The 27,493-nt window shown below is 41.9% G+C and overlaps 1 protein-coding gene and 1 long non-coding RNA gene across 2 annotated transcripts in view; one reads left to right on the forward strand and one right to left on the reverse strand.

The window, feature by feature from the left end:
* SKAP1 (src kinase associated phosphoprotein 1) overlaps positions 1–27,493 on the reverse strand; it is a 283,028-nt gene that overhangs the window by 9,968 nt on the left and 245,567 nt on the right. Inside the window, exons 10-11 of the mRNA XM_012537805.2 lie at positions 19,345–19,395; positions 12,098–12,198 (exon numbers count right to left, since the gene is read on the reverse strand). Of these exons, the coding sequence (XP_012393259.1) occupies positions 12,098–12,198; positions 19,345–19,395 (152 nt within the window). The remainder of the gene's footprint in view (positions 1–12,097; positions 12,199–19,344; positions 19,396–27,493) is intronic.
* Positions 1,557–15,835, forward strand: LOC125962195 (uncharacterized). Its single transcript, XR_007473695.1, has 3 exons — positions 1,557–1,622; positions 9,567–9,663; positions 15,670–15,835. It is a non-coding gene; the product is annotated as an uncharacterized LOC125962195 (long non-coding RNA).

The following is a 27,493-nucleotide window of genomic DNA, read 5'->3' on the forward strand; positions in this document are numbered from 1 at the left end:
GAACATGGCAACAACTCCACAAAGCTCACCCCCGGCAAAGAGCTGAGTGTTCTGAGAAGAGGAATGTGTCAGCTAGATGGAGGGTCTGAGAGCCCTGAGTGCAAGGGACTATTCAGCCTCAAGTCTGAACTGATGTCCTGAACTGGGTGTGAGTGGATAATGACCAAGTCAAGGCTAGGGAGGGGTGCAGGACCCGCGCACACACTGGACATTGTTGGTGATGGAAGTGTGGGCAAAATACATAGTGTGCATGACAGAAAAATCATAAGCTGTAAAGGTAAGAGGGAAGGCGGAACAGGGCTGTATGGAAAAGAGAAATGAGAAACACACAACTTGAACTTTGACTAAAAAGGAGAGGAAGGATAAAGGGAAGGTAAACACTTTGCAGACAGGAGAAAGCAAGGTGCTAAGTGCAGAATTCAGGAACAATAGAGACAGCACCATTTCGGAGCTGATAGAATGGTGATACCATGTGAGACTGGCGTATTAATATGTATTCCATAAACTGTGCAGCTCGCAGCTCTGCACCACTCTATTTTGCTCTGACCGCAGTACCAGCCTCAGGCACCACAACACAATTTGGAAACAATGTGACGGAAATGTTTAATCTGCTCGGCCCATCTGTGCTGCGTATTTCTCCAGATCTCCCTGAGAGAGGCGCCTTGAATCTCCACATTGCCTTTAATATTCTCCTAAATCACCTCCCCACTGCACTTCAAGGGCCATTGCTACAATATCACAGGTTCATCTAAAGTGCAGTGGGGGTGGGGGGGGGGAGGCGCAGGCCAGGATATTTTTTATTTTAAAATAATTTCCAGGGATCGTCTTTTTTGCTTCCTTTAAAAAAAGAAGAAAAGTTATTCTACTGTTGCTGTAAGGTTATTGAGGTTGTTCATTGCAAAACAGGGTAGGATAGAGTGGAATCATTCTCCAAAGAATTATTTTTATTAATCTCGATTCCCTCAATTGGACATGGGAGGGGGTAAGCAGATGCTCCTTTTCTCTTATCCCTGCACCTTGCTATGGTGATGTGTTCATTTGGGGCTGGTGCCTGTCTGCTTTACACTCTCTGCATCAGGTATCACTTTGACCCTGTCCTGCTCCAAACAAAGCCATCTTGTTCAGGACAGGTAAACATTTAGTCCCTGGTCACCATGCCCTCATCAGAAAGGAACACTGTCTATATTATTAATTTTTAGCTTAAAATCTTATATTTTCTCTCTATAAGTACAGATGTTAGCATCAGATTTCCACTGCCTTTCCTCCACTTGATTTTGTCAGATTCAGTGATTTGGGGCTAGAATGTAGGAAGCTGGGGTAGGTTTCAGAGAAAGAGGGGATGACAGACCTTAGACAAATGGAAGAGAGTTGCACATAACCAAGAAAATTAGGATTCCTTTTGCTATGTGAATTAAAGAAATGAATAATTTAATCCGTGAGATTGTTCCGGCGAGGGAAAGGCAACGTCCCAGTTGCGAAGCCTACAGCCTGTCGGTGTGTTACATCATCTGCACACATAGGCGTTTCCATGACAACCGCTTATAGCTTCATTTCCTGGATCCCTCTAGGGGGTGTCACAGCCAGATCCACCTGCTTTTCACCCTACCCTCGGTGGGGTCATGGTAAGGTCGCCAGAATAAATGAACGCGGGTACTAATGATCTGTTTACTGCTGTTTATGCTCTGTGTGTGTCAGGGGCACCGCACATTTAGAGAGCTCATTATGGTTGCAATTAGAATGCACCATCGCTAGATATTTAACTCCTTTTTCTTTTAAATTAGCATTTTAATAACATTCTTTGAGCAGAGAAACAAAATGACCATTTTTCACGGCCAAACTTCTAGCTGTAGGTGCAACTTTAATGGCAAAGTTGTGAAGGGAAAAAAAGAGAAAAAAAGGCCATTTTTACTACTTTCACCCTCCTTCTTACCAAAAGGATATTTTTATTTGCTTTCTAACACACTCGATTTCCTAAATTTGTTTTGAATCCAATTATATTGGGTGGTTTAAAGTACCGCGCTCTTGTTGGATGGAAATTAGCAGCTACTGAAATTAACTTTCTATGTGACCTGTGAAAGGGGCGAAAATAATTACAAGTGTGTGTAGGAGACCCTTCTCCAAAAGACCCTTGCTGTAGGATCAGACTGTGATCTGATCCTACCATTATCAAATATCTTTATATAGTAATTGCAAGGGCTATTTTCTTCAAAAAGGTGGTTGCAATTACTGTTTTTGTTTTGTAATTCTTAGGATTATCTTACAGAGGATAAATGATGACAAAACTTGTCATTATAAACAGGATAAATAAGAAGCAGAAATAATGAAAATAATAACACAGCATCATTTGCCGTTTAAAAAGGTGAGATCTTGGGGCATCAAAAAGTAAGAACAGGGAAAATACAAGGTAGAGACCCACTGGGTCAGAATGTTCCAATAGGCACTAATTGCTTTCTGGGAATCAGCGAACACCTTTGCTAGGTGTTTATAGATCCTCTGTTTGTAGAAAGTACAGTGAAAAATAACAATTTGAATGTTTCGATTATCTTTCCCAGTCTGTTCCATTTTCATTATTTATTTCCTATAAATCGGGACCTTGCTGAACATAATTCTGCAGACAAGGAGGTTGATGGGACAGCCAATGTGAACGAGGAGATAGATGGTGGGTGCGTATAAGATAGATGCTATGTGTTTATGAAAAGGAGCAGTATGTCTGCACGTGAACATCCACAAAGTAGAGCAAGCAAGCGTGTAAACTATAACAGGTATTTATAGGTGGAAAAAAAAAAGGTGCAAGGAAGATTGTATGGGAACAAGCACACTGAGCCTGAAAAGGGTTTGCTTTTTTCCTACCCTCCACGTCCAAGTTCCGCTAAGATGTCCCCTGCTTGCTGTGGCTCCTGTGAAACAAGCCTTTCCATGACAACAGATGGGGGATTTCACAGCCAGAAGACACAGGAGGTCAACAGTTGAAAAGCAAGAGTTAGAAAGAGAGATCTTTATCGACATCAAAACAATCCCCTGAAAGATAGAAGGAGGAAAAATTTAAAGACGTAGCAGGAAAGAAAAAGAGCCTTTATAAAAATGCAGGTTAAAATGTTTAGGCTTTTGTATCAGCCTAGTTGCACCTTAGACTCTGCCATTTCATAAATAAAATACGGATAGCATAGACTATAATCTGGTGATAGCTACCCCAGGACATATCTAGATACACTTCTGTTATTTTAATTAAATACTGCATTATGGTTTGTGACAACTACATAGCTACAGCGTAAATGAATTTGGAATTAAAGTGTTACTTAGGCATCCAGTCATTTTTGTTTCATTCCTCAGTTTTACAAAGCAAATAGCTATAAAATCAAGATGTTTGTTCATTTACAGATGGAGCAGGATTGTTGTCACTGTTCTTTTTCTCCTTAATCCTCCTGCACAAAACGAAGACAGAGCTCAGAGTCTGGCTCCCAACACTCTTAGCTTATGAGACACATCACAAAGAAAAACACATCCTCTTGACTATAATGTGAAACGCTGAATATTAATTGCTGGTATTTCGCTTATCTTTCTAGCTGAGTTCTGTCTTTTAACAATTATTCTGATGGGCTGCAGTCTTGCACTGCCAGGAAATTTTTCTCCTTTGCTTAATATTTAGAAACGCATTTTATTTTATTAAAAAAAAATCTTAAAGTTCATAATCCTCCTTGGAAGTTTTTAGTATCTGGAACTCTTGGCAAATACAGAATATTAGTGGGAATAGGGAAACCGCCAAAGCTCTTTGCTGAAAAGATGATGCACTTTCTGAATCTAAAAGGAAAAATATTTTTCATTCTAGGAATATTAATATTTCCTTAATGAAACTTGAGAGGGTATTACAGTTTGATATAATCAGTTGGTCAGTTTAAATGTCACTTCACTAGCAAATTATGAGAAAGAATATTCTCGTCTTACAGGCACAGACTTTCACTCAAAATTTATATGTTAAAGTAAAAGGATTTTTGTTCAAATCTGAGGATTTAATTGTATCTTGAATGCGTCATATGTCAAGATGAAAGTTTTTAAATAGTAAGTTTTCTGAAATCATTGTCTATTATTTCTAGTGCGAGAATCAATATTCTTTTTATTAGTCTTAAATACCACAAGTCTGGCAATGTCTGCTAATTCCAGCTTTTCTGTGTTCTAACCAATTATCCCAAGCCCCCTGTAACTAATCCTATAAGCATAGAAGTTACTGCTCTGTATATCTGCAATGAGGTTATAATTTGCTTCAGTATTTTGCTAGTTTGGTTGGAGAGCTGGATCCATACACTACCAAGAAACACCAGCAGACAGGTTTGGGGAGGCTGAGTTCCTTTTGAGAAAATAATTACACAGAAACAAAGCTTTTGTGACCCTTTTTAAATAGAGCATCTCACCGAAATGTCATCCAGCCTCTCTGGCAGATTAGTGAGTTTATTACTAAATCTCTGTCTAATAAACGTGCAGTTGACTCTGGAGGAGCTGCTTGTTATAATACTGGCAGTGGGAGATGGAGGGAATGTCACAGTTAAAGACACAAATTTTCCCCATAATATATTCGGATGGAAACCTCTGAATCCAATACTACATGGGCATATCTAATAAATTTACAATATTTCAGTCTCAACAGCCTTCACTGGTTAGTTTTAAAGATTTATGTGGTAAAAAATTACTCAGTGATGAATATGGTTTATTCTGTGCAGTATTGGAGGTATAAGGAATTAAACTACCGTCTTTAACAGTGAATTTATTATTACCTCTGTCAAAAGACGAAGCCTTTAACAGCATTTGTTATAAATTCACCGCAAAATAAATGGCTGGAATTTTTTTACACTGGAGTTTGTAAAGCATTGGGTGATCGTGAGCATTAACCTAACCCTGCCATGGCTTATATGGTTCTAGGTAAACATTTCTGTCTGGGTCTCACAGCTAATTATCTGATCTGGGACTTTCCACCTGACTGAAAGGTGTGTGTGTGTGTGTGTGTGTGTGTGTGTGTGTGTACAAAGTGAAGGGTCTTGTCCAGGACAACAGTTCAGGACTGAGGAGATTAAAGTGCAAAATGCCAATTTTACTTTTTTTTTTAAATGGGTTTTATAATAAATGGCCAGGGTTTAGAGAATAAGGTTGATATGTAGCCAGGTCTCTTGTTTGCAGGTTTATACGCACGCATATGCACACACACATACACGCATAAGCACGCATACACACACGCACACTCACAAACACCCTCTCCCTTTTGTCCTCTCTTGGAATGGGTGTCCCCTCATTTATAAAAATTACCTGGAAGGAATGAGGCTGCCAGGGTTTGTTCTAGATGATTGGTTCCTGTCTGGGGGAAAGGAATGGCCTCTACTGAATTTGACCGGTGTGTGACCGTTGCCTTCCAGCTGACCCCAAATCCCATTCCCATTCTCCTAACTCTATAGCCTCCCATAGGGGTTATTAATGAGAGAAAACACCATCATCATCATCATCTTCGTCATCACAGCACAGTGTTGACCTGCTTGTTCACATGAAATGGGGTTATGGGGACAGCTTCTGCTTCTCTTTTCGTATCATCGTAAATAAGAAAAGATATTTTCTGATGGTACCCTCCCTCACCGTCCCCTTTGGTTAGGTCAGAGGTGAATGATAGCTCTTTGGCAGGCATTGATCAGTTTCATCACTATGTTTGTGCAGTCTGTGCCCCAGGCCTGTATTCTCCCCACTTCCTACCCCCGAATTACCTCCCAAATTACCCTGCCCATCCCCCAGTCAGCCAAACGGAGGGTAATGGTGCCTGAGGAAGTCCTAAATGGACACTAGATGTCACCAAATACCTCCTTTCCCTCAGAGCCCTGAAATTTAAAAAAAAAAAACAACTTCATTTAAAGCAATTGAAGGAATTAACTTATCTGTTTTTATGAGGTGTTGTCAAATTCAACTAAGCACACTTAAAAGAGGAAGTACTGCTGCATTCAGATAATTTTTACAACATACAAATCTCTTCTGGAGGGGTTGGGGTCAAGGGAGGGGAAAGGTCTACATTCTTTAAGTAGTCCTTTGAGGGAGTAGGTGAAGAACACTGGGCTTTAAAAGTCCCACTGTAACAGACGTGGTGTTATGTTAACATAGTCCAGGTGTGCCAGGGACAGGCCTGCTGCATTCGGATAACTAGGAGCTGGGTTTGGAGCCAGGACCCGGCCTGAATTTAAGTAGCTCCAATCCAGTGCTGGAAGCTAACTGTCACCCAGGATGATGGAATCGGTCCATCCTCATCCACACAAGACCCATGGCCATCTGACAGCATCATATGTTCAATGTTAAACTTGACCTTGCCTTTAAGGATCCCTGTTTCCATACCAACTGTACCAGAAGACAACCAAAGCATGGTGTGTTTGGGCGGTGAGAATATCTCCCCACCCTGGCTAAGCCACCATGTAAATATAACCCTTCTGTGGTGCCCAGCTTGTTGCTCCAAGGCTGCCTTCCATGGAAATAAGTAGCTGGAAAAACCCTGGAGGAGCCCAGGGCCAACTCATGAGTCACACAACATAAGCTCAAGAGATGTAGCCTATCAACTCTGTTTACCTTAAATGGTAAACAGGGACCATTTAAGGGTCATTCAGGGACCTCTTCTTCTTTCTAGACAATTGAGAAAGAGTTTCTTTCTCTCTCTCTTTAATTTGCCCTTATCTGCTGGACAGCTCATGTTACCACTGTAAATTACTTCTGGAAGAGGAGGCCTAATTTTTAAATGGGCGTTTATTTAGGTTATCTCCAAGAGTAGAACAAGTACCTTTATTATTTAGAAAAAGGTTCCCCAGTGAGAGGCCTTTAAGCCAGGAAGACAGAGTCACTTCTCTGAAACATAGAAACTGTGGCTCGTCTTATCCAAATAGAGACTTCTCACCTTTCTCCTACTTACAATAAATGCTCATGGCAGTGCTGGTCCACAGAGGGGCTGTATGCCAGGGTGCAGCCAGGGCGCAGTGTTACTGCACCGAGGGTGATTCAGGACCTACCCTGTCATGCCTGGTGCCCAGGCTGAATGGATTTTTGGAGTACACCTGTTGTTGAACCCCTGCCAAGTACTGATGGCCACTAACCCCCAAATCACTTTTCCCCTCTGTTGATGTTTGGAATGTCAGACAGGACTGAGCAGCAGCCGGCGTGTATTTCAAACACAGCAGATGGATTTTTATATTAGCTCCTATTTCATGTTCAGGCAGAGCGACCACCACACTAAAACCGCAGCCTCTGTGCTGCCGAGTTTGCTTCTGCGAGATTAATTTTGTGAAATTAATTGGGACAAGATTGAAAAGGAAATTAAAATGTAGCTGAGTGAATAGGCCTTTCAAACACCTTTTTCCTGCTCTATTCAAACTTGAATTCTGCGGTGGTCTCAGGCATGGTGGGAAGTAATTTACGGGAGCCATCGGTTACGTATGAGGAGACCTGCACAAGCACCACAATCTGGAGCCACTGAAGAGCGTTAAACACCCCGCCGTGGCCTGAGCTGCGTCCCTGCACCAGGTGGAAGCGAAGTTCAGTCCCTGCACCAAAAATGCTGTTCAGAAATATCTGGGCCCAAAAGGCACGCGGGAACGTCCACTGGATGCACAGATCTGCTCCATTTTTAAAATCTCCTTTTAATATATTTGCGGCCCAAATTGGAACTCAGTGCATTAAGTGGGCGTGCAACTTCGTGGGGCTTAGTAACGGATAGATGTGTTGGGGAGGTGGGCGGGGTCCTGCAGACTGTGCCATTGCTTACTGTTTCAGAGCTGCGATACATGGCTCTGGCCTCTCCTCAAAGAAGTTTGAACAGGGGCTTCCCTGGTGGCGCTAGTGGTTGGGAGTCCGCCTGCAGGTGCAGGGGACGCGGGTTCGTGCCCCGGTCCGAGAAGATCCCACATGCTGCGGAGCGGCTGGGCCCGTGAGCCACGGCCGTTGGGCCTGCGCGTCTGGAGCCTGTGTTCCGCAGCGGGAGAGGCCGCAACAGTAAGAGGCCCGTGTAAAGAAGTTTGAACAATTGATCAATTTTGCCACTGACAAAGTCTCTCAGACCAGGAAAGGCACAGTGTATTTCCACGTAAGGCCTCTTCACTGGATGGCCTTCTATTTCCAAGAGAGGACCTGTTGAGCTTTCGAATATCTCTGTGAAGAGTTCTTGGCAGGACAGGCTACCTTTTTTTTTTCTCTCAATTCACTAATAATTTATTGAACTCCTGGTGTGTACCCAATATTGACCCCAAAAGTTTATTGTTAGTGGAAAAGAGGGGAATATCATAATAATTATCATCCTAGATGCCAGGCGCTTCCTTACACAAATTCTCTAATGAAAGTATCACAACACCCTATAAACAGAAATTATCCCATTTCTACAGATGAGGAAATTATCCCATTTCTACAGATAAGGATTAGCAAGATTAAGTGACTTTGTTCAGGGTCACATAAGTAACCCACCTGTTGACAATTTGCTTCCCTAAGAATAGGACAGGTGATGGGCATTTGGTTATCTATGGGGTGCAGCTTTCTTACCCAGCCAATCATCTTCTCTGGAAAAAAATTTTTTAAAGGGTAAATAGCTCTCTTTCTGGGATCATTCTTGTCCAAAGGCCCTAGACCCTAACAGACTCTCTTGGCCCTAGGATTCTAGGATTGAGGGTTGGGTCATACTTGGGCAACTATTAAGAAACAGTAGGTGTGGTGTGTGTGTTTATGTATGTGTGTGTGTGTGTATATATATATATATATGTGTGTGTGTGTGTGTGTGTGTGTGTGTGTATATATAAAATGAATATTATTAATCTATAAAAAAGAATGAAATAATGCCATTTGCAGCAACATGGATGGACCTAGAGATTATCATACTAAGTGTAGTAAGTCAGAGAAAGACAAATATCATATGATATCACTTATATGTGGAATCTGAAAAAAATGATACAAATGAACTTACTATTTATAAAATAGAAATAGACTCATAGACACAGAAAACAATCTTATGGTTACCAAAAGGGAAAGGGGGAGGGAAGGATAAATTAGGAGTTTGGGATTAGCAGGTATATACTACTCTATATAAAATAGACAAACAACAAAGTCCCACTGTATAGCACAAGGAACTAAATTCAATACCTTGTAATAAACTATAATGGAAAAGAATCTGAAAAAGAATATATATATATACATATACATATATATGTAAAACTGAATCACTTTGCTATACACCAGAAACTAACACAACATTGTAAATCAACTATACTTCAATTTAAAAAAAAAAACAAATAAATACCAAAAAAAAAGAGAGAGAAAGAAACAGCAGGGAACAGCAGGAACCCAAGAATAAAGTTATTACCCCCCAATTCCCACCCCACTCCCCCATCCAGGGGCCACTTCTGTTCTCTACCTGCCACCCCCTGCCCCTCAGAATATTTCTCTTACCATACAAAGAGAGAGGGAAAAGCCAAATGTATTTATGAGGCCCCAAAACAAAAGAACTTAGAATTTTTTTGCTTGTTTAATCTGAATAAATAATTAAAGCTAAGACACATTTTTGTGTGGAATTTCTTTAGCAGATTTGCAAAGTCAGCCTCACCATGTTAATTTAGACCGGGAATGTTTGAGGTGGAAGGAACCTTAGAGATCTAACACAACTCCCTCATTTTACAGGTAAGGAAACTGCTCCAGGTAAGCTGAACTGCACTCAGTTGCATCTTGTCTTGTGTTTCTCAGGGAAATAGACTTCTCTAGGTTCCTAAGAAGTGGGCTTTTCTTGCCTGACAAAAGTTCTACTGGCCAGAGAGAAAAATAAAATGGAGATTTCTAGATACCATTTTTCTGGACTAACCTCAACTTGGGTCAGTTCTGTCCCTGCAGGTGTGAGAGGCAGGCTGCAGAGTGTAACTGACTCCAATAAAGGAAGCCAGCTGGGGCTAAATATGGAATAATATGGAATAAATTTAGGATCCATATGAGAGAAAATTCCTGAGATTAGGAGTTACTGAACATCTGAATAGACATACAGCTGATAATGGCAGTGGAATCTCCTTTTCTATCTGTCTGAATTGGTTCATTTGTGCTTTTTAGAGGCAAGGGAATGGATCAGGTGGCCTTTTAAGGTTCCTTCCTGTCCAAGGACTCTTATTGAGTTAAGTAATATAATAAAGGTAAATCCAATCTGAAATGCTCCCCAAGCCAACGTTAACTGGAATGAAGTTTTATGAGGGAAACTTCAGTTAAGCTTCTAGCTTCTCATTTCTTCCCTTGCCATGCAGAGATGAGCAATGTGGAGAAGGGTGGCAACTGGTGTAGCTTTTGGGTTAAGAAATGTGCTACTACCAAGGTAAGGGATGACTACGAACTCAGGACCTTCCAGGAGATGGAGAAAGATGCCCGATAGAACCAAGGCAGCAAACTATTCCCTGTGAATTAAACTCTGATATATTGGCTTTTAGTAATGGAGGAGGGGAAGGGGGGTTGGTTAAAAAAACCCAAAACAAGTTGGGGAAGGTCCCCATGTTCTTTGTAATCTCAATATTACAATAGCCCTGGTAACCGCAGACAGCTCTATACTGCAAGGGCAAGTCACCGCACAGCCCCTTCTAAATGGAGGAAATGGACCCCCAGTGAGAAGTCATTAACAAAGGCAAAAGACATGCAAAACAAACAAAATAATCATGACCGAGAGAGAAGGCCAGCAGACAGTCTGACTCTGTTCTCCCCTCCTCCTGCTGCAGGCACCTCAGACAATGTAAACAGTTAATTTGTTCACCTGCAGGCTCTGGGCAAACAGAGGCCTGGTCACACCTGAGTGGATAACTCGATTACCCCAGCGTGGTAATGTACACAAATTCTATTACTCGGCAAGTCTTGCTTTCGGGCATTTGAAATACCAATCAGGCCAATGTCCACTCCCTTCTTTGCTTCCAATTTATTCTTGGTGTATTGGAGCTGCACCGGAATGGCACTAGGGTGGTGCTGAATTAGGAGTCTGGAAGAAATCACTAGAAGATTCTGATCTCACCCAGCAGGGATTGCGGGCCTCCTGCTCTCTGGAAAAAGGTTGGGTCTGAATTTGGTCGTAGTTCAAAGGGGACTCATTGGAACTGCTGAAAGCTACCTTCTGTCAGCCCTGGTCTGTTTCTTAAGGAGCTTGTGGTATATTTCAAACTGAGACAAACACCTGGCCAAGGTAATGACATTTACAGAACAAAGATAAATTGCAAAGGATGGGTTAATAACACAATGGGTTTTCAATTTTCCTTTATGGAGTTCACATACTAATCAATTAAAGAGCAAATTGTGCCTCTTACAAAAATGTTTGTTGATATTGATTGCCTCTAGAGGGAGAACTTTTTAACAAGTTTTTTAGGGACAGAGTGGATTTCCTCAGCCCACCTATACAGAATATGTGCAGTCTTTCTTTACAAGGATGGTGTTACTGATCCCTCAAACAGTAGCCCATGAGTTTTGAAGCTTCTTCACATTGGTGATGGATCTGCAATAATATATCCTTATTTTTGCCCATTTTTTTTGTATCCAGCAATACCCTTTGGGAGATGGTTAGCTGTGGCTAGGGGCTACCTCTGTGACTGAGGAAGAGAATGAAGTTAGCTGGCCCTTGTGAGTTGGATTCACTATCTTGGCCTTGTCAGCACTTGCTCAAACCAACTGAGCTAACTAGCTCTGACTCCTCCCCCCATATATAACTATGTTACAGTGTTGTTTATCTATAGATGAAACAAGAAGGCGGCTGACCCAGCTAGAATATTTTCAAGAGTATTTTACGGTAATAAATTATGTACGTGGTGATGACCTTTTTAAAGCACCACAAGACCCTTCAAAAAGATCAAATTTTGATTGGCATAGTTTTAGTATTATGTCTACTTTATTCTATTTTTAAATTTGAAAATTGGTTCCTGAATCTGAATTTTCAATTAAAATTTTCCCTGACAATTATAAAACGATGGAAGTTTACGTGTGAGGGAACCATGTAATACACACAAGAGAAGACTATGACATGGGATAATTCTGGTTATGGTGACTACATCATCAAGAGTGAGAAAATCGACTTTTGATCCAGGCCCCACACTCTAATCCTTACCTTGCTCAGAATGCGGATGAGGTCACCTCGTTGGAAGGACAGTTCGTCTGGCTGGTCACCATGGCAATCCCATAGGCCCTGATAATAATTGGCATAGTCCACTGATCAAAGAGAGGAGAAATCAAAGTTAAAAGGACCCTGTCTTTTTCTATGGAGCCCACATTTTTGCTGCAAATGGAAACCAAGGTTCTGATATTACCCCTAGGAAACCTAAGATTCAGGGGGTTTGGGATGAGATACAGCCAGACACCCAGCATGAGCAAAGGACTGTGGGAGAAGGAGATCATTAACTAACATTAAATATTTACAGTTCACCCTTAGTCAGATGCTATTCAGTAATATGATAAATATATTCGTTTATTAATAAAAGAAAATCAGGCAGGTAATTTTTCACTTGGTTTATAAGTAAGCAGCACAAAGAAATTTTCTGCCAGACTTTCTTCATCCAGGGCATCTAAACTATCCAGTGCTTCTTTTTATTATGCATTGAAAGAATGAGATAAGTCTCCTACTTCTGCTTGTTTATGAGAGAGGCTGAGTCAGCCAGCACAGATCTGCATTGCAGTCTCACAGGTTGGCCTCCTCTGTTACACAGGAACTTCATCCTGGGCACTTCCCACCCAGGTACTTACTATATGAGGTAATTACCAATAAATGTGGAAACGAATAGCCCAGTCTTTAAGTGGAACCAAGGGGGTGTCTCATCCATTACAACTAAATTCTGGGTGGGCTGGCCCTTTTCCAGCATCTCATTTGTAGACGCTGAACATGTCTGCCAAGATTTATCTGCAAGCCCCCAGGGGAACAGAAACCAAAGTGATCTGCATTAAAAATGAAAGCAACCGAAGACGACAAACCAAGCTTTAGAAGCAGTTGAAGAGATTTACTGGGCTTCTCAGCAAGACTAGATGGCAGTGATGCCACAGGACAGTCATCGATTCTTAACAATGAAGAATTCGTATTGATCTTCTTCTACCCGGAAAGGTTAAACACTAGAGTACAAAGTGGGAGAGGATCTGGGGATTTGAATGGCAGGAGAGCTAATGCCCACTGGACCAGGGATAATGTGGCAGTGCTCCCCGTTCCTTAGGACACTATGTATGAGAGTGATATGCAAAGCACCTACAAAAGATGACATTCCTACTGATGGGAGTTAGGAGTCTTGGGTTCTAATTAAAATTCACATGATCTGGGGGGACCTTATTCTACAGTTTCCACCTTTCCCTTCATTTGTCTTGACCCTCCCACGGGGAGTGATGGTGCTAGTTGCTGAGGATGGGAATAGATAGAGGGCAAGTGGGCAGTGGGGGGACAGAGGCCCTGGCTATATTTGCTTTTTTTCTCCTTGTTCCTAACTTATGAGCAATTCAAAGAATAAAGGCACAGAGGAACAAAATCCCTATATGTCTCTGGAAAAGAACTTTAGTAGGAATCTTAAAGTGCACAAAAACAGAGGGGGACAGAGATGTTTAGTTAAGATTCAGATATTGCAAACAAAAGTAAAAATGTTAACCATATAGAAACTCAAGCATGTTTTCTTTACACAGAAAATGTTTGTATATGCAGTAGACAACACAGGGTAGCAAACAAGACAACTACACTGGAAACATTCTGGCACAGAGTTAAGAATATGTTTGGAAAAAAAAATTCATTAGGAAAAAATGCTAACTATTGAAAAGACAAGATATGTTTTTTTGGGGGCGGATATCAGTGCATGAAATAATAGAGAAATATCAGTTCCTGAAAAATGAAGTAGTTTTCCCAGAGGATATAATGCTTTTTCAGTTGTAATGGAGTTGATTATTCACCCCAAGATTTTGCCTAAGTTTAGGAATGAAAAGTATATTGACATCAATATTCTTCATGGATTTTTATGTGATAAAGAAAATAATTTTATAAAAATAGATTTTTTAAAAACATAACTTGATGTTTCCAAATTGTAAGACTGACAAAGTTCTCTTGGCTTTTTCTGGCCGAGCAGATGGTCACTGTGGTGTACTGCTCCCCGTGTGCCTGGGTGTGGGACAGCTCCTGAGATTATGAGTACCTTTTGGGTATATATGTAAAAAGTGATTTGATATTGGGTATCTAAGACACCTGGGGAGAACACCTGGAAAAAAGCTATTCTAAAAGCACAACAGATCATAGGGAATGCAAGAAGCTAGCAGAAAAACAAAAGCCTTCCGAGAAAAACTAAAGATAGAAGCTGCCTTCAATTTTTCATAAGCTAAAGGCCTAAAGAAGATAGAGCTCAGGAATCCAGGAGATAGTTTAGCCTAGCCCAAGAACTGGAATCGTCAGAATCATAACAAGGCTGCTTTGGAAAATAAGCAGAATGAAGGGCTAAAAATGGGGAAAAGGTTGGACTTGCTCTCTAAACAGAGGTATTCTGGTATTAAAGAGATCAGGGAGAGGAACGTCTTAAGTGAACAAGACTGGATTCTGTATTGCAGACTCCCAGTTTAACACACGTGATTGGCTTTAGGTATATGTGTGCACACAACTTCACTACATTCATTCTTTAGCCTTCAACAGACGTGTACACAGAACCTACTGTGCCATGGACTATGCTAGATGCTGGGAATTCTGCATCAGCCGCGCACACGGTCCCTGCCCTTAGGGCTGCCATCCAGCAGTGGAAGCACCATGAAACAGTCACACAACTATTTATTTATTTATGATTGCGATATGTCTGCAAAGGAGAAGTTGAGGATCTTGTGTATAATAGGGAATCTAACCTAGTCTGAGGGGTCAGAGAAGGTTTCCCTGAAGCTTTAGTTGTAAAACAAAAGCCTGATCAAACCTTGAAGAGGTGAAGAGGTAAGGCCAAGGAGGGCTTGATCCCTGAAGCTTGGCCCCAGGAAGAGCTTGAAGGCTGGGAGGTCTGCTGGGCCAGTCCAGCTTCTCCCTAAACTTGCCCAGCATGTCCTATGAACAGAGGAAGCATGAGGAGACTTTGATGTCTTTAGATCAGTAAGGAATTGGGAGCCTGAGAGGAAGGATTGCCTCTATGGGCTGGATTGAGGTTCCTTTAGGTTTACACTCCTCTGGCAGCAGTCTGAGATCAGAAATAGTGCAGCATTCTGACCATTTAATTAATTCAAAACATCCTCATTCTCATTTTGAGGACATTATTCCATCTAATTACTTTTTTCCAGTCTGTCCATTTGGAATGAAAAACAAAAGAATAAAGCTTAATGCCAGCATTTCTCAACGTCTCTCCAAAAAACGTAACTCTGCACTAAATAAAGACTGGTAATTCAAAAGAAAAGCACTAATATATTCAGCATAAAACAGAAAGAGGACCTAGAGCAATAATGACACCACTAATAACTAAAACAGTTATAACAATTAACAACAATTACAATGATAGAGAAGCTAATGGGTATGGTCACAGCATTTAAGTTGCCAGCAGAGCTGAGGAGGGCTCTTTCCAGAGAAAGAAAAAGGGGGGAAGTGTCTTATTTTCTTTATCCCATGTAAGAGAAGCTATGCTCCCAGCAGGTAAAATGTCATAGGAAGACTAGTAGCAGACCAAGTTAAAAAATATATTGTTTTTCTCTCTTTTCTAGGTATTTATTGCAAAGCATCTGTCATTCCACACCAAGTCTTTATAACCAGTGACAGTCATTTCTCCTGTAACTGAGGCCAAGTTGGTGCTACTATTGACAGAGTCAATATTTGAAAATGAGTCTCCATGACGGGGAGAGTTCTAAGGTGAAAGGAGCAGACACCATTCTGCCTTTCCCCCTCCTTAGGGACAACAGAGCCTGACTACGTTCTTTCCAGAGTTCATATGTCACCTTGGGCTTCTGTTTGGGGGATATTGGGTAGCTCCAGAATTCAAGCTGTGACCAAGGAAAAGAGGCAAAAGGCAAGTTAAAAAAAAAAAAAAAAAAAGGCAAGTCAGCATGTTGTTTACATTTTCTTGATAAGCAAAAGGACTGTGCCAATGTGGCCCTGGGTATAACTACTTAACAGATTATAGAAAAGAGAGACAAAAGGAGAAGACAGATAAAGCCAGTTCTTGCTAGAGCATGAGAAATGGACAAAGAAGGCCAAGGCAATGGCCCATTGGAAGGGACTTGAAATGTTCTCTAGGCCAGGCCAGAAAGGCCACCATGTTCAGTCCATTAAAGCAGACTCAGCCTGATACCTTATTAACCATTTCAGAAAGAAAGGCATAAAAAATTTTGCCAAGCTCCACTGACTTTGATGCCACAACAGGAAGAGCAACTGAACAATACTATTTGCTTGTTTTCATAGCCCTTTAGTCTTTGAGTTTTGAAATTACTATGGTCCTTAATGTTATAAGTATGATCTTGAAGTCTATTTGCTTGTTTTCATAGCCCTTTAGTCTTTGAGTTTTGAAATTACTATGGTCCTTAACGTTATAAGTATGATCTTGAAGTGGGGAACACTCACAGATCCTAATTTTCATCTCCTGTGTTCCTTTTATTGGGCCAAAGTTATAGCTGGGTGACGATCCACTCACATGTGTCTTGGGAAATGGGTTTCAAAAAGTAAGAGCTGCAAATACCTCTGTGGCTTCCCTCTGTTTCTTTTGTGTAATAGTTCACTCCATTGGCTGCCACTAAAGTGGAAAAAATGCCTCAGAAATGGAACGCTCATCAGCAACCATTTTTCTGCCCTGCAGAAATGAGTGAACATGGGCTGCCCCCTTGGCTGAGTTTGCCTACAACTTCAGAGCAAAAGCAACCTGTTTCAAGATCCTTCTTGGTCAGAGGTTTGACGTATCTAAGGATGATTTGTGCCTCCAGCTCTGCTTTTTATTTTTCATGGCATACCCAAGCAAACGGCCAGTCGTTTTCATACAGACAGCACAGAATGAGTTTTATTTTTGGTTACCTGGACATGCCTTCTCATGATAGGGAAGGGAGATAAGCTGTCATCACCAAAGACACTTAGTGTTAGACTGTTAGGCTGATGGGTTGGAATTTAGTGAAAATCTGAGGTGTTGAAGAGTCACTCATTAGAATAACCCTGTTACTAACAGTCAAGCTGTAAACCGAGCTCTTTATAGATTGAATAATCAATACTACAAGGCCGTGATAGATTTTCTAGGTAACAGAACAAAATAAAAGAAATTACATCTTACAGGGTCATTAACACCCAATCAGGATAAACTGAATTCCTTTTTCCCCTCTTCTGATAAGCTCTTAGTTGGGCTTTAAAAATGTACGCAGTTCCATCAGGGAAAAGCACAGCATTCCAGGAAAAGGATCCCTGGAATAGTGAAGGAAAGTATGTGGATTTTAAAGGTGACTCTGCTAGCCATGGTACCTTTTAGGAGAAAATATTTTTCCCTCTCAAAGGGCATGTGACACCTGACTTGCCTAAGTGAACCAAACCTGTGTAGCTTGCCTATTACAGAAGAATTCACGTTGTCCTGAAGCTCCCTGCCTTTTATATGCCTACCCATCCCTCGAACCTCTGTATTTTATTGTTTTAAAGCTAAGTGATGACATTTGGATGTTACATATTTGTTGCAGTTTCTATAGCTCCTTTGTAGAAAAGGCACCATGTAAATTCAATAAATAAATAAGTAAACACAGATAATATAAATTCCTGCCTCAGATTCTGCAGAGAGAGGGAAAAGTCCTCCTCTGTTTTTTTAATCACTAAGTCACCAATCATTATAACTGGTGGGAGGTATAAACCATAGAAACATATTTAGAGCTCACTACACTTTAACAACACCAATTTTGGAGGCAAGAAGCATGAGGAACAAAGGTTTTTTTTTTTTTTTAAGTGTACTTGAATTATAGCTGCTGGAACAGTTAAGAAATAAATCTCTCCTCACTCTTCAGATTGAACCTTAGAAAGAGGGGTGGAAGGAAGAAGAGAGATGAGGGAGACGTCTGAAACTGAATTTTAGGCTTTTGCCAGAAGACTGCTGCTTCCCAAAGGAGTTTAAAGTTGGCCATAGGAAGCTTCTAGTTACTCCACCCAAGCTGTCCACATGAAGTGCTTCTTTCCTGCACTAGCAAGGGAAGTTGGTTGAGAAGAGACATATGTGGGACATGGCTCGGTCAGGAAACAGATTTTTTGTTGGAATTCTGTACGGCAAGTAGAACGGTAAAAACTAAGATTCAGAATGGACTTAATCATATGTGTTAACTGTCACGAGGTCCTTATTTGAAACTACACTAACGTTCCTGTTATACTTGCCTCAGTTCTCTCTCTGGCTTTGGCAAATGAATTCTGATGCTGCCTCTTTGCTGTCTTTTCTCTCCTCATGAGAAGCTGGGTGTTTATGAAGTTGGGTCCTTCACTAAACCTGTTACACATTCTCTTCCCATGGAGAATGAACCAAGGAAAGGGGCTTTGCTGAATGGATTAGGAAGAGAAGAAAAGGCACGAGGAAAGGAAGAGAGAGGAGAATGGGAAAAGGGGAGGTTGGAGAAACAGAGGAGGAGCAGGACAGGAAGAGGGAAAGAACCCCTAGGCTTAAAACTTCCATAGAATTTCTAAGAAAAAGTCAGTCAGTATCTAAATCAGGCACTTTCAGGCTCTGCTGATGGAATGAATGTCCTTGAGGTGGCCTTTGCAACACATATTCCTTTACAGACAATGACAGAGTAGGTCCTTGGTCCATTTAAGGAGGCTTTAGAGGGGCATCTGACCTTAGAAAGGATGGGCTCACTAACAGACTGAAACATGGTTAACAGTCTGGGATGAATAAGAAATAATTTTGTATTCAACAAAGCTGTTACATATTCATTTCCAAATGTGCCTGGAATCAAACCAGGCCATCAGAAGTCAACATAACCAAGCAATTCTATCCTTCACCCCATGTTCACTTTTCAGATCTGACACATTTCCATTCCCCTCTGAACTTGAAATCTCCGGGCCTCTCAGATAGGGACTTTTCTATTCTTTCCATTCTCAATCCTCTGATCTCTTAGAGATGAGACAATTCTATTTTCACTGTACTGATTTAAGAAATACTGATAGGAAAAAAATAAATATCTGGTTTGGCTTCCCACCTCTCTAGGATAAATCTTAGCAGTTCTGGGAACATTAATTAAAGTGAATGGGTGGCTGCTTTTAAAGTTAAGATATTTCCTTGTCCAGTCATCTTATTCAGGACTGTTGAGGTCGACACACCAGTTACCCTCTTAATTAGCGAGTCTGGTAATGTTTGTAGTCAGAGAAAGGTGCCTTCTCCAGTGGGAAGCCCGAATGTCCTATCCAGCACCTGTACATTTTTGAAGGTCTCATACCTCCTTTTTGTTGAGTACCACTCTCATCCTCTTCTAGATCATGCTCTTCATCTGCGGGGATAAACATGATCAGCATTAGCAATTAGCGGTCAGTAGTCTGTTATTTGTACTGACAGATTTTCTTTCTCTGAGCTCATCACACTCTCTTCTTTAAGGCAATAATTACCATTTTTAAAAAAATCATCTCTTACCTTCAACTGGCCTTCTCTTATTTCCATCTCTGTTCATTCATTCACAAACATTTTTAAGTGCTTACTGTATGCAAGACACTGCACTAGGAACTGGAGATGCAGTGATGGACAAGACTGGCCGGGTCCCCGCCCTATGGAGCTTCCGATCCACTGGATTATTTAGGTGCCTATTACTAGGATCCTAATCCTTTTCCTCAAAACCTATTTCTCCTCCCATTCTAGCATTCTCTTCAAAATGTATTATCTCCACGTAAGCATCCAGAATTTGTGTGTGAAGCTAAGCACGTGTTTAAACCCTCTGTGATTAATTAGTCCTTAATGTATCAAGCTTTGTTCAGCTGTCACAGAAGCTGGTCATGTCCACAATTTTATGTTCTTAGTACTTGGGCCTTGTAGTTATCTTTTCACTCTTGTTTGTTATTCAGCCTGCTTCATTCATGAGAGTGGAAGCTCCTGAGGGCAGCTGGAATGAATGGCAGGTACACAATGAATCCTAAATCAATGCTATTTTCTAACTCCATCCAAGTGTTTATATGGTCAAAGTCACAACATGATTGGCCTAAGTTTCTTACCCTCATTAACCTGTTTCATCCCAGACTTCGTACTATCTGATAACATGGGAATTCGGTCCTTATCAAGAAAGCATGAGTACCAGAATCATATTAAGCTATTTTATATGTGGGGTAGAATGCACAGAAATATACTTGCTGTTCTCCTTTTCATCATTACACCCTCCACACACACACACACACACACACACGGAATGAATGGGGCATAGAAAGGAACATTTTGAGGGCTGAATGCTCAGTTTCTTCCAGCCACATGTACTTTCCTTTCTCTCTGTGGATCTTAGGGCACTTACCTGTCTTGCTTGCCCATAGTTATGCCATTAAATGGAACTTTTGAGGCGATGGCACGGGGCAGCCCCCCTCCCCCCTTAAATATAAGGTTTATAGGGCAACATGAGTTCTGGTATGTCAGACTAGGGGAAGTAAACTCTAAGCTCATAACTAAGAAGAAACGGCATAAAAATATATTAAAACACTACAGAGCATTAAAGAATTGCAATTGATTTCACATACAAAATGATATAGCTCCCCTGAAAAAATTAAAATTGTTGTTGGGATTGATACTTTGGGAAATAAGTCATATTACCAAGATTTAAAAATATGTGGGACTTCCCTAGTGGCGCAGTGGTTAAGAATCCACCTGCCAATGCAGGGGACATGGGTTCAAACCCTGGTTTGGGAAGATCCCACATGCCGCTGGAGCAACTAAGCCCGTGCACCACAACTACTGAGCCTGCGCTCTACAGCCCATGAGCCACAACTACTGAGCCTTCGTGCCCTAGAGCCCGTGCTCCACAACAAAGAGAACCCACTGCAATGAGAAGCCTGCACACCGCAAGGAAGAGTAGCCCCCACTCGCCGCAACTAGAGAAAGGCCACGCGCAACAACAAAGACCCAACGCAGCCAAAAAAAAAAAAAAAAAGTGATATGTGATATCTATCTCTCTCTCTATATAGATATAGGTAAATATATATCTGCCCTATAAGATTCTGTGGGAAAAGGACTCAACTCTACTTATCTCCATGTATGACCTTGCAGCAGACAATTTCCTACTTACCACCTGTAGTGCTCCTAATGGAGGAGTGAAATCAAATATGGGAAATAGATCGCGCTGAAATAAATCATGTTAAACATCATTCTTTGCACATTGTCTTATTACTTGCCCACTTCCTTCCTTCCTCTGCTATGATGCTTTTCCTTTTTGACGTGGGACCAATTTCACAGGATTGAAAACATTCAAAGAAGAGCTGGTACGTCCTCAGTTTTAGAGATACCCAATAATTTGGACAGAGAACAGCTCTTTTGCTGATATCAAACATCTTAATCACAAAGACCAGTAATTTGCTGTGCTTAGGCACTTTTGCAGAGAGGGTTTATTCTGCCTTTGCTGTCCCTGCGCAGATGTCTCTTCCTCCCAATTCTAATCAATGTAAATTGGGTCAGATCTCCGCTGTGAATTACAAATTGGATCCGAAGTTGGAGGGTCACCGTGCCTGCTACTCCACCTCCTTCCCACCACTATTAGATGGGAAGCTACACCAAAGATCTTTTCTAAATAAATCAGACTTTATTGTAAAACTCGGCCACTGATGAGACATAACCTCATTAGCATTGATTTTAAAATAAATTATTGAAAGTGGCTTGCCTGCTTTTGCATTTGTAAAATAGGAGAATGTAAATGTATTTGCAATGATAAAAATGAAAACTAAAACTTGATTCCTTTATCCTTTCAGGCAACAGCACTTAATCCAGTCATGATACAAAAGTGGAAAAAATAAAACTCTGCTTTATTTATGCGGTTCAATTCCAGAACAGATACTCTGATTTCCGTTGCGCCTGTGGAGTCACCTAGAAAGAAAGCAGACTGTTGGCCGTAGATCTTATATATTGTTTGCCACCATTACTAAGTGCTATGGTGATGGATGCGAACCGGGAAGCTCCAGTCCCTACATCTGTTCTATCTAATGTTGTCCTTCCCGGGTGGCTGAAAGTGGGCTCCAGTCAAGAAGCCTAGCTGCTGAAGTGAGAGGCTGGGCGCTGTGCCTCTGCGGCCTTTGAAAGAGCGAGTATGGGGGCCATCATCTGGTGAGGAGAGTGCCCTCTACAACTGCATGTGAAAGGCACACCTCTCAGTACCCTCCCAGCTTCAGAGGGCCCCATACACACAGAGGCATACAATTTACCTTGGATCCTTCAGTGAAATCAAACTGGTATTTTTCAAACTCCAAAGTCAAGAAAACTGATTATATGGCAACAGAAAAAAAGGCTCTTTGCTCACAAAAGGGGGTTAAACAGCCAAATTTCTCTCTCTTTTTTTCATCTGTAAGGTGAGGCTTTATTTTTTTTTAATTAATGAATTAACTAATTATTTATTTATTTATTTTTGGCTGTGTTGGATCTTCATTGCTGCACGTGGGCTTTCTCTAGTTGCAACGAGTGGGGGCTACTCTTCATTGTGGTGCACGGGCTTCTCATTGCGGTGGCTTCTCATTGCGGAGCACGGGATCTAGGTGCGCGGGCTTCAGTAGTTGTGGCATGCAGGCTCAGTAGTTGTGGCTTGCGGGCTCTAGAGCGCAGTCTCAGTAGTTGTGGCGCACGGGCTTAGTTGCTCCGTGGCATGTGGGATCTTCCCAGACCAGGGCTTGAACCCATGTCCCCTGCATTGGCAGGTGGATTCTTTTATTTATTTATTTATTTATTTATTTATTTATGGCTGTGTTGGGTCTTCGTTACTGCACACGGGCTTTCTCTAGTTGCAGCGAGTGGCTGCATTGGCGGGCGGATTCTCAACCACTGCGCCACCAGGGAAGCCCCTGGCAGGTGGATTCTTAATCTCTGTGCCACCAGGGAAGTCCTGAGGCTTTAATTTTAAAAAGATTATTTTGAAAAAAAAATGTTTTATAGGCTAAAGAGCTTGCTGAACTTCTCTATAAGAATATTATTAGGCATTTTAGCGTGACATCTGCTAAAATACATCTTCATTTAAGAAGGAAGTAAAATTTATGTGCTAGCTCAACTTTACACAGTAATAGATTATAATGGTCCTTGCTCCTAACAGGGCATATGAGACCCCAACCTTACATAGGCTTTAAACAAATTAACCTCTAAAGATTACTGACCACTTATTACATAAAATGCTCTACTTGATTCCCAAATATCTCATCTCAGTTGGGAAAACAGTTGAGGAAGATTCTGTTAACTGTGTGAACATGTAAGAGAACCATGGGGTATCACAAATTAGCATCACCATCCAGAGAGTTGATTTCAATCAACACTCTTGGCACAATGTCAGGGACATTAATGAGAGGCTGAGAGGAATAGGACACTGACTCCACCTCGGGGGCCCAGAGAGGAGCCAGCTTCCCATGACACCTGGCTCCTTTCTGAAGTGCTGCTCTTACATCAGCTGAACCGGGAATAAAATTCAAAAAATGACTAGATAAGAAAGAGGGAAGTCACTTCTCCCAAATAAAGCAAAGTGACAGAAGCTTAAAAAATGCCAAATGTATCAGTGTGCAACCAGATGTCAAGGTGCTCTGGTGACAGATGCAGCAGAAATACATGTGCAAAAGGAACATGCGAAAAAATGGATATAGAAACCACTCCACAGCACACATAGATATAAATCCATGGATGCTACAGCACCTCTTCAGACAACATGGCAAATACGAGCACCATGCTAATAACCCATTTAATTCTCTGTTGCATAGCTGGGAATCTCAACTGTTACCTCAAAATATTTGCATCCTATCTCCATAGTATGGTCTTGATATACTAGATATTAAACTCAATTTGTGGTAACTGCAACACTTGCAATGCACTGAATTTAATTTCACAAATAATAATTGAGCACCTACTAATTGGAGGAGAAAGACCTGAATACAAATCCCTGTGGTAAAGGCTGAAACAGAGCTCAATTCCAGCTGAGTCTCTGGGAGGCTGTCACTGAGGAGACACAGTGGAGCAGAATGTGTTGGGTTTCACAGACTGAGGGTGCGGATTCTAGGTAGAAGAAAATACACGATTCCAGTTTTGGTGCTGACCAAAAGCACGGTGTGCCTAGGGCCTAGGGTGCATGGGAGTGAGAGGAAGAAAAGGCCAAGAAGCTCAGAAGGGGCCTGATGATGGCGTTGACTCTTCTTTGATGTTCCCCTCATGGAGTGTTGCTTTCCTATGAAGTTGGAAATTGTTTTTTCATAAACTTTGTATTTTTGGTGTCTGCTTTATTTCTTTCCTTAGACCTCTTACTATCACCATTCCCCCTTCCTGTGGGTCTGGACAGCTGTATGTGGGGGAAAAATAATTTCAAAGAATGCTTGTTTCCAACCGACTCAAATTATAAAAAAACCCAGTTATATGCTTTATTATAAAGCAATCTGGTCTCTGGGTCTATAATAACCCTCCAGGGCAGTGCAGGCAGCATCGGAATGTGCATAGAAATACCCAGGGAGGACTCTCTGCCTCTCTTTCTGTTTCCTCTCCTGAAATCTCTCTAGAGAACACAGCCAGATTCTGCTGCCACCGCAGCTGCTGCGAGGCCCCAGTTACAGCGCTTCAGTGGTCTCAGGTGCCTTGCTGGATTCCAGGCTTGAGGCCCCAGACAAAGAGAAACCTGATAAAAAGCTGTACTTTTATGGAATTTTGAATCCTACAGTTGAATCTACTGCAAAAGAGATCTTAAACATCAAGGGTCCCCGTATTCTTAATGTGGATGTTCAGAAATCCCAGCGGATACCAACCCTGAAACCATATCATCTGGGACTAACACTGCGGTCTTGGCTGAAAACCTCCAGTGCTCTGGTTTTCCCTCACGGGAAAGAGCGTGCTAGCCACGTAGCAAATGCAAATTTCCCATGATTAATGTGATGTTGTACATTTAATTTGATGACCCATACATTATTTTGATTAGGAAAAAACATTTTTGTATTGACTTGGTATGTGTTACAGGCATTTTTCTTTCAGCTAGGAAGCCCATTGAAATTATATTCTGGAAGGGAGGAGATCTCACACCGCCTTCCACATAGAGACAATGAGGCTTGTATAGGCCCCATGCCAAAGAGGAAGGAGAAGCAAAATCATTTACAAAGCACATTTACCTGTTATCATGAGACACATGTGAGAGGCTCAAGTCATTTGACTATTGATGGGTATGCAATGTTAGCACAATCCAACCTTACTGTCGACTGTTCCTCCACCCAGCACCTGTCCTTGCAGTAAAAATGGGGCCTGAGCAGAAGGCGTGATCCACTTTCCATCTGCTCAGGATTTTCAGTTTCACCTGCTTCACACATATTGCTGAGAATGTCCAACCAGACCGTCTCAGGTCTCGTTGGTGAAGGTGGGGAATGAGCCGATTCCCAGTTCTTCAAGGAGGTAACACTTCCTATTTAAATACCACCAAATGGAGAAGAGCCAGCATGTATTGAATGCTCCCTGTAAGCCCGGGCTCTAAGTGCTTTACGTACATCAGTTCCAGGCTTCTCAGGCATCCCTTTATGATAGCTACTACTGTTATCCCCATTTTACAGGTGGGAAAATCACACCTGAGAGAGGGGGCAGATAACTTGCTCGAGGTCTCACAGCTAGCAGGTGGCAGAGCAGGTCCATCCTGACCTAGAGCCAGCACTTTTACCTGCAACACCATGCTGTGTCTCACAGGCCACTGCTCGGTGGGTGGTCTTGTGAGATGGTGGCAGAGGGGAGACAGTGTCAGGCTCCCTCACGTTCCCTCTCAATTCCTCCAGGATGGGTAGTGTGGCACATGCAAAACTAACAGCAATGTCAGAAGCAACAAGCTGAGTGGCATGGACAGGAAGCTAGCTGATGGAGACTTGTGTCTGAAATATTCATATTATAATTAAATGCCAATTTATCCCAACTTCAATGCTGTCTCTAAAAACTGTGATGGATGAAAGATTTTGGGAAAGAACCTGTTGGCTGGGTACAGCCTTGTCCATTGGAATCTTAATAAGCAAGTTGGCTGCCGTTGCCCTAACCTGCGGAAAGAGACCCTGGTTTTCCTATGATGTGGCCTTCCTCACCTCTGAGGGACAGTTGTTGTGAGCAGAGGGTAAGTGGCTTTCCTAGAGAAAGCCGAGCAGTCTCCATGCCCTTGGAGACCACTCCAGTATCCAGACTGGTGTGAACTTTGGCACCGTGGGCAGTGCTGCAATGGTCAAGGGTAGGATTTTACGAGGTGCGGGAAGGATGGTTGTTAAGAAGCCAATCATACGTTCATTGACCCCCCTGGGGTAAGGTGATGGTCTCAATCCCATCATATTTTCTGAGGCCTCTTTCCCTTTACTCTCCTTCGCTCTGTGTGTCTGAGCATCAGCTCCCTCTTGCCTGCTCCTTTGAGGAGTAAACATGGTGCATGAAACAGCCCTTATTTGCTCCCCAGAGGTCTGGGTGGTTCTGTAAGGTTTTCCCAGAGCACTCTTCCACAGCTGTGACCCCAAGTGGAGTGTCACCTGGATATCTCCCCCAGCCTGGGACAGTAGTGAGTGGAATGTGAGCTCACCAGGAATCTCTGGCCGAGTTGGGGAGTACATCTCCTTTTAGAGAGTGTTGTGAATTAGATCCATTTCTGCACCCTGCTGTTGCAATGGAGCAGACTGTGAAAGGGAAGATTCTCAGAGGAGCTCTGTTTTAATGTAGCAATTTGATTCAATTTTCCAGTCTATAAAATTACCCATCACTGCTCGTTGCTTTCTAACAGACACCTTCACTCTTAATTTAACAATCCTATCGAATTCTGCCAGGGAAATTGGAAAAATTTATCACCTGTGAAATTTTATTTTCCTTTGGTTGTATCTGTTTTTGTAAAACTTCATTAACGACGATGACTTGCTGAGGAAATTATCATTTTTTTTTTTAACTTCAGACACAAGAAATGGCTCGACCTCAACCAAGATATCATTTGCATAATAAAACACAACAGAAAGGCTGGGGAAGTTGGGACTAGCAGAGGCTGGAAGTGCTGGGAGAAGAAGCAGGCTCTCCTTGTCGGCTGGCTGGGTGGGTGAAGTCCCAGGAAGCAATGACATGGCTTCTCCCCAAGGGAGAGATGAATGTGGCGTTGACAGGGTTGGACCCTCTTCTTAGGAAGCCTTGAAATGCCAGTTGCTTACTGACAACGCTTTTTAGCAAACAGCCCTGTCTTCAGGGGCCTGAATGTTCTGTTCACCTTAGCTCCTACGTTCATCTGGGACTGAGGTTTAAATTGCTATAAATTTAGGCTTAACTTGAATTTCTCAGCAGAGCACTGAACTCCTGGCAAATTTCCACAGGAGCGATCTTCTGAATGGTCTTGAAGATTCAGCGTTCCCATGGTCTAACTAGCTCACAGTTAAAAGGCTCAGGCTTCGTTTTTTTGTACAGTCTGACCC

Source organism: Orcinus orca, chromosome 19, assembly GCF_937001465.1.
Source record: "Orcinus orca chromosome 19, mOrcOrc1.1, whole genome shotgun sequence".
NCBI classification, from domain to species: domain Eukaryota; kingdom Metazoa; phylum Chordata; class Mammalia; order Artiodactyla; family Delphinidae; genus Orcinus; species Orcinus orca.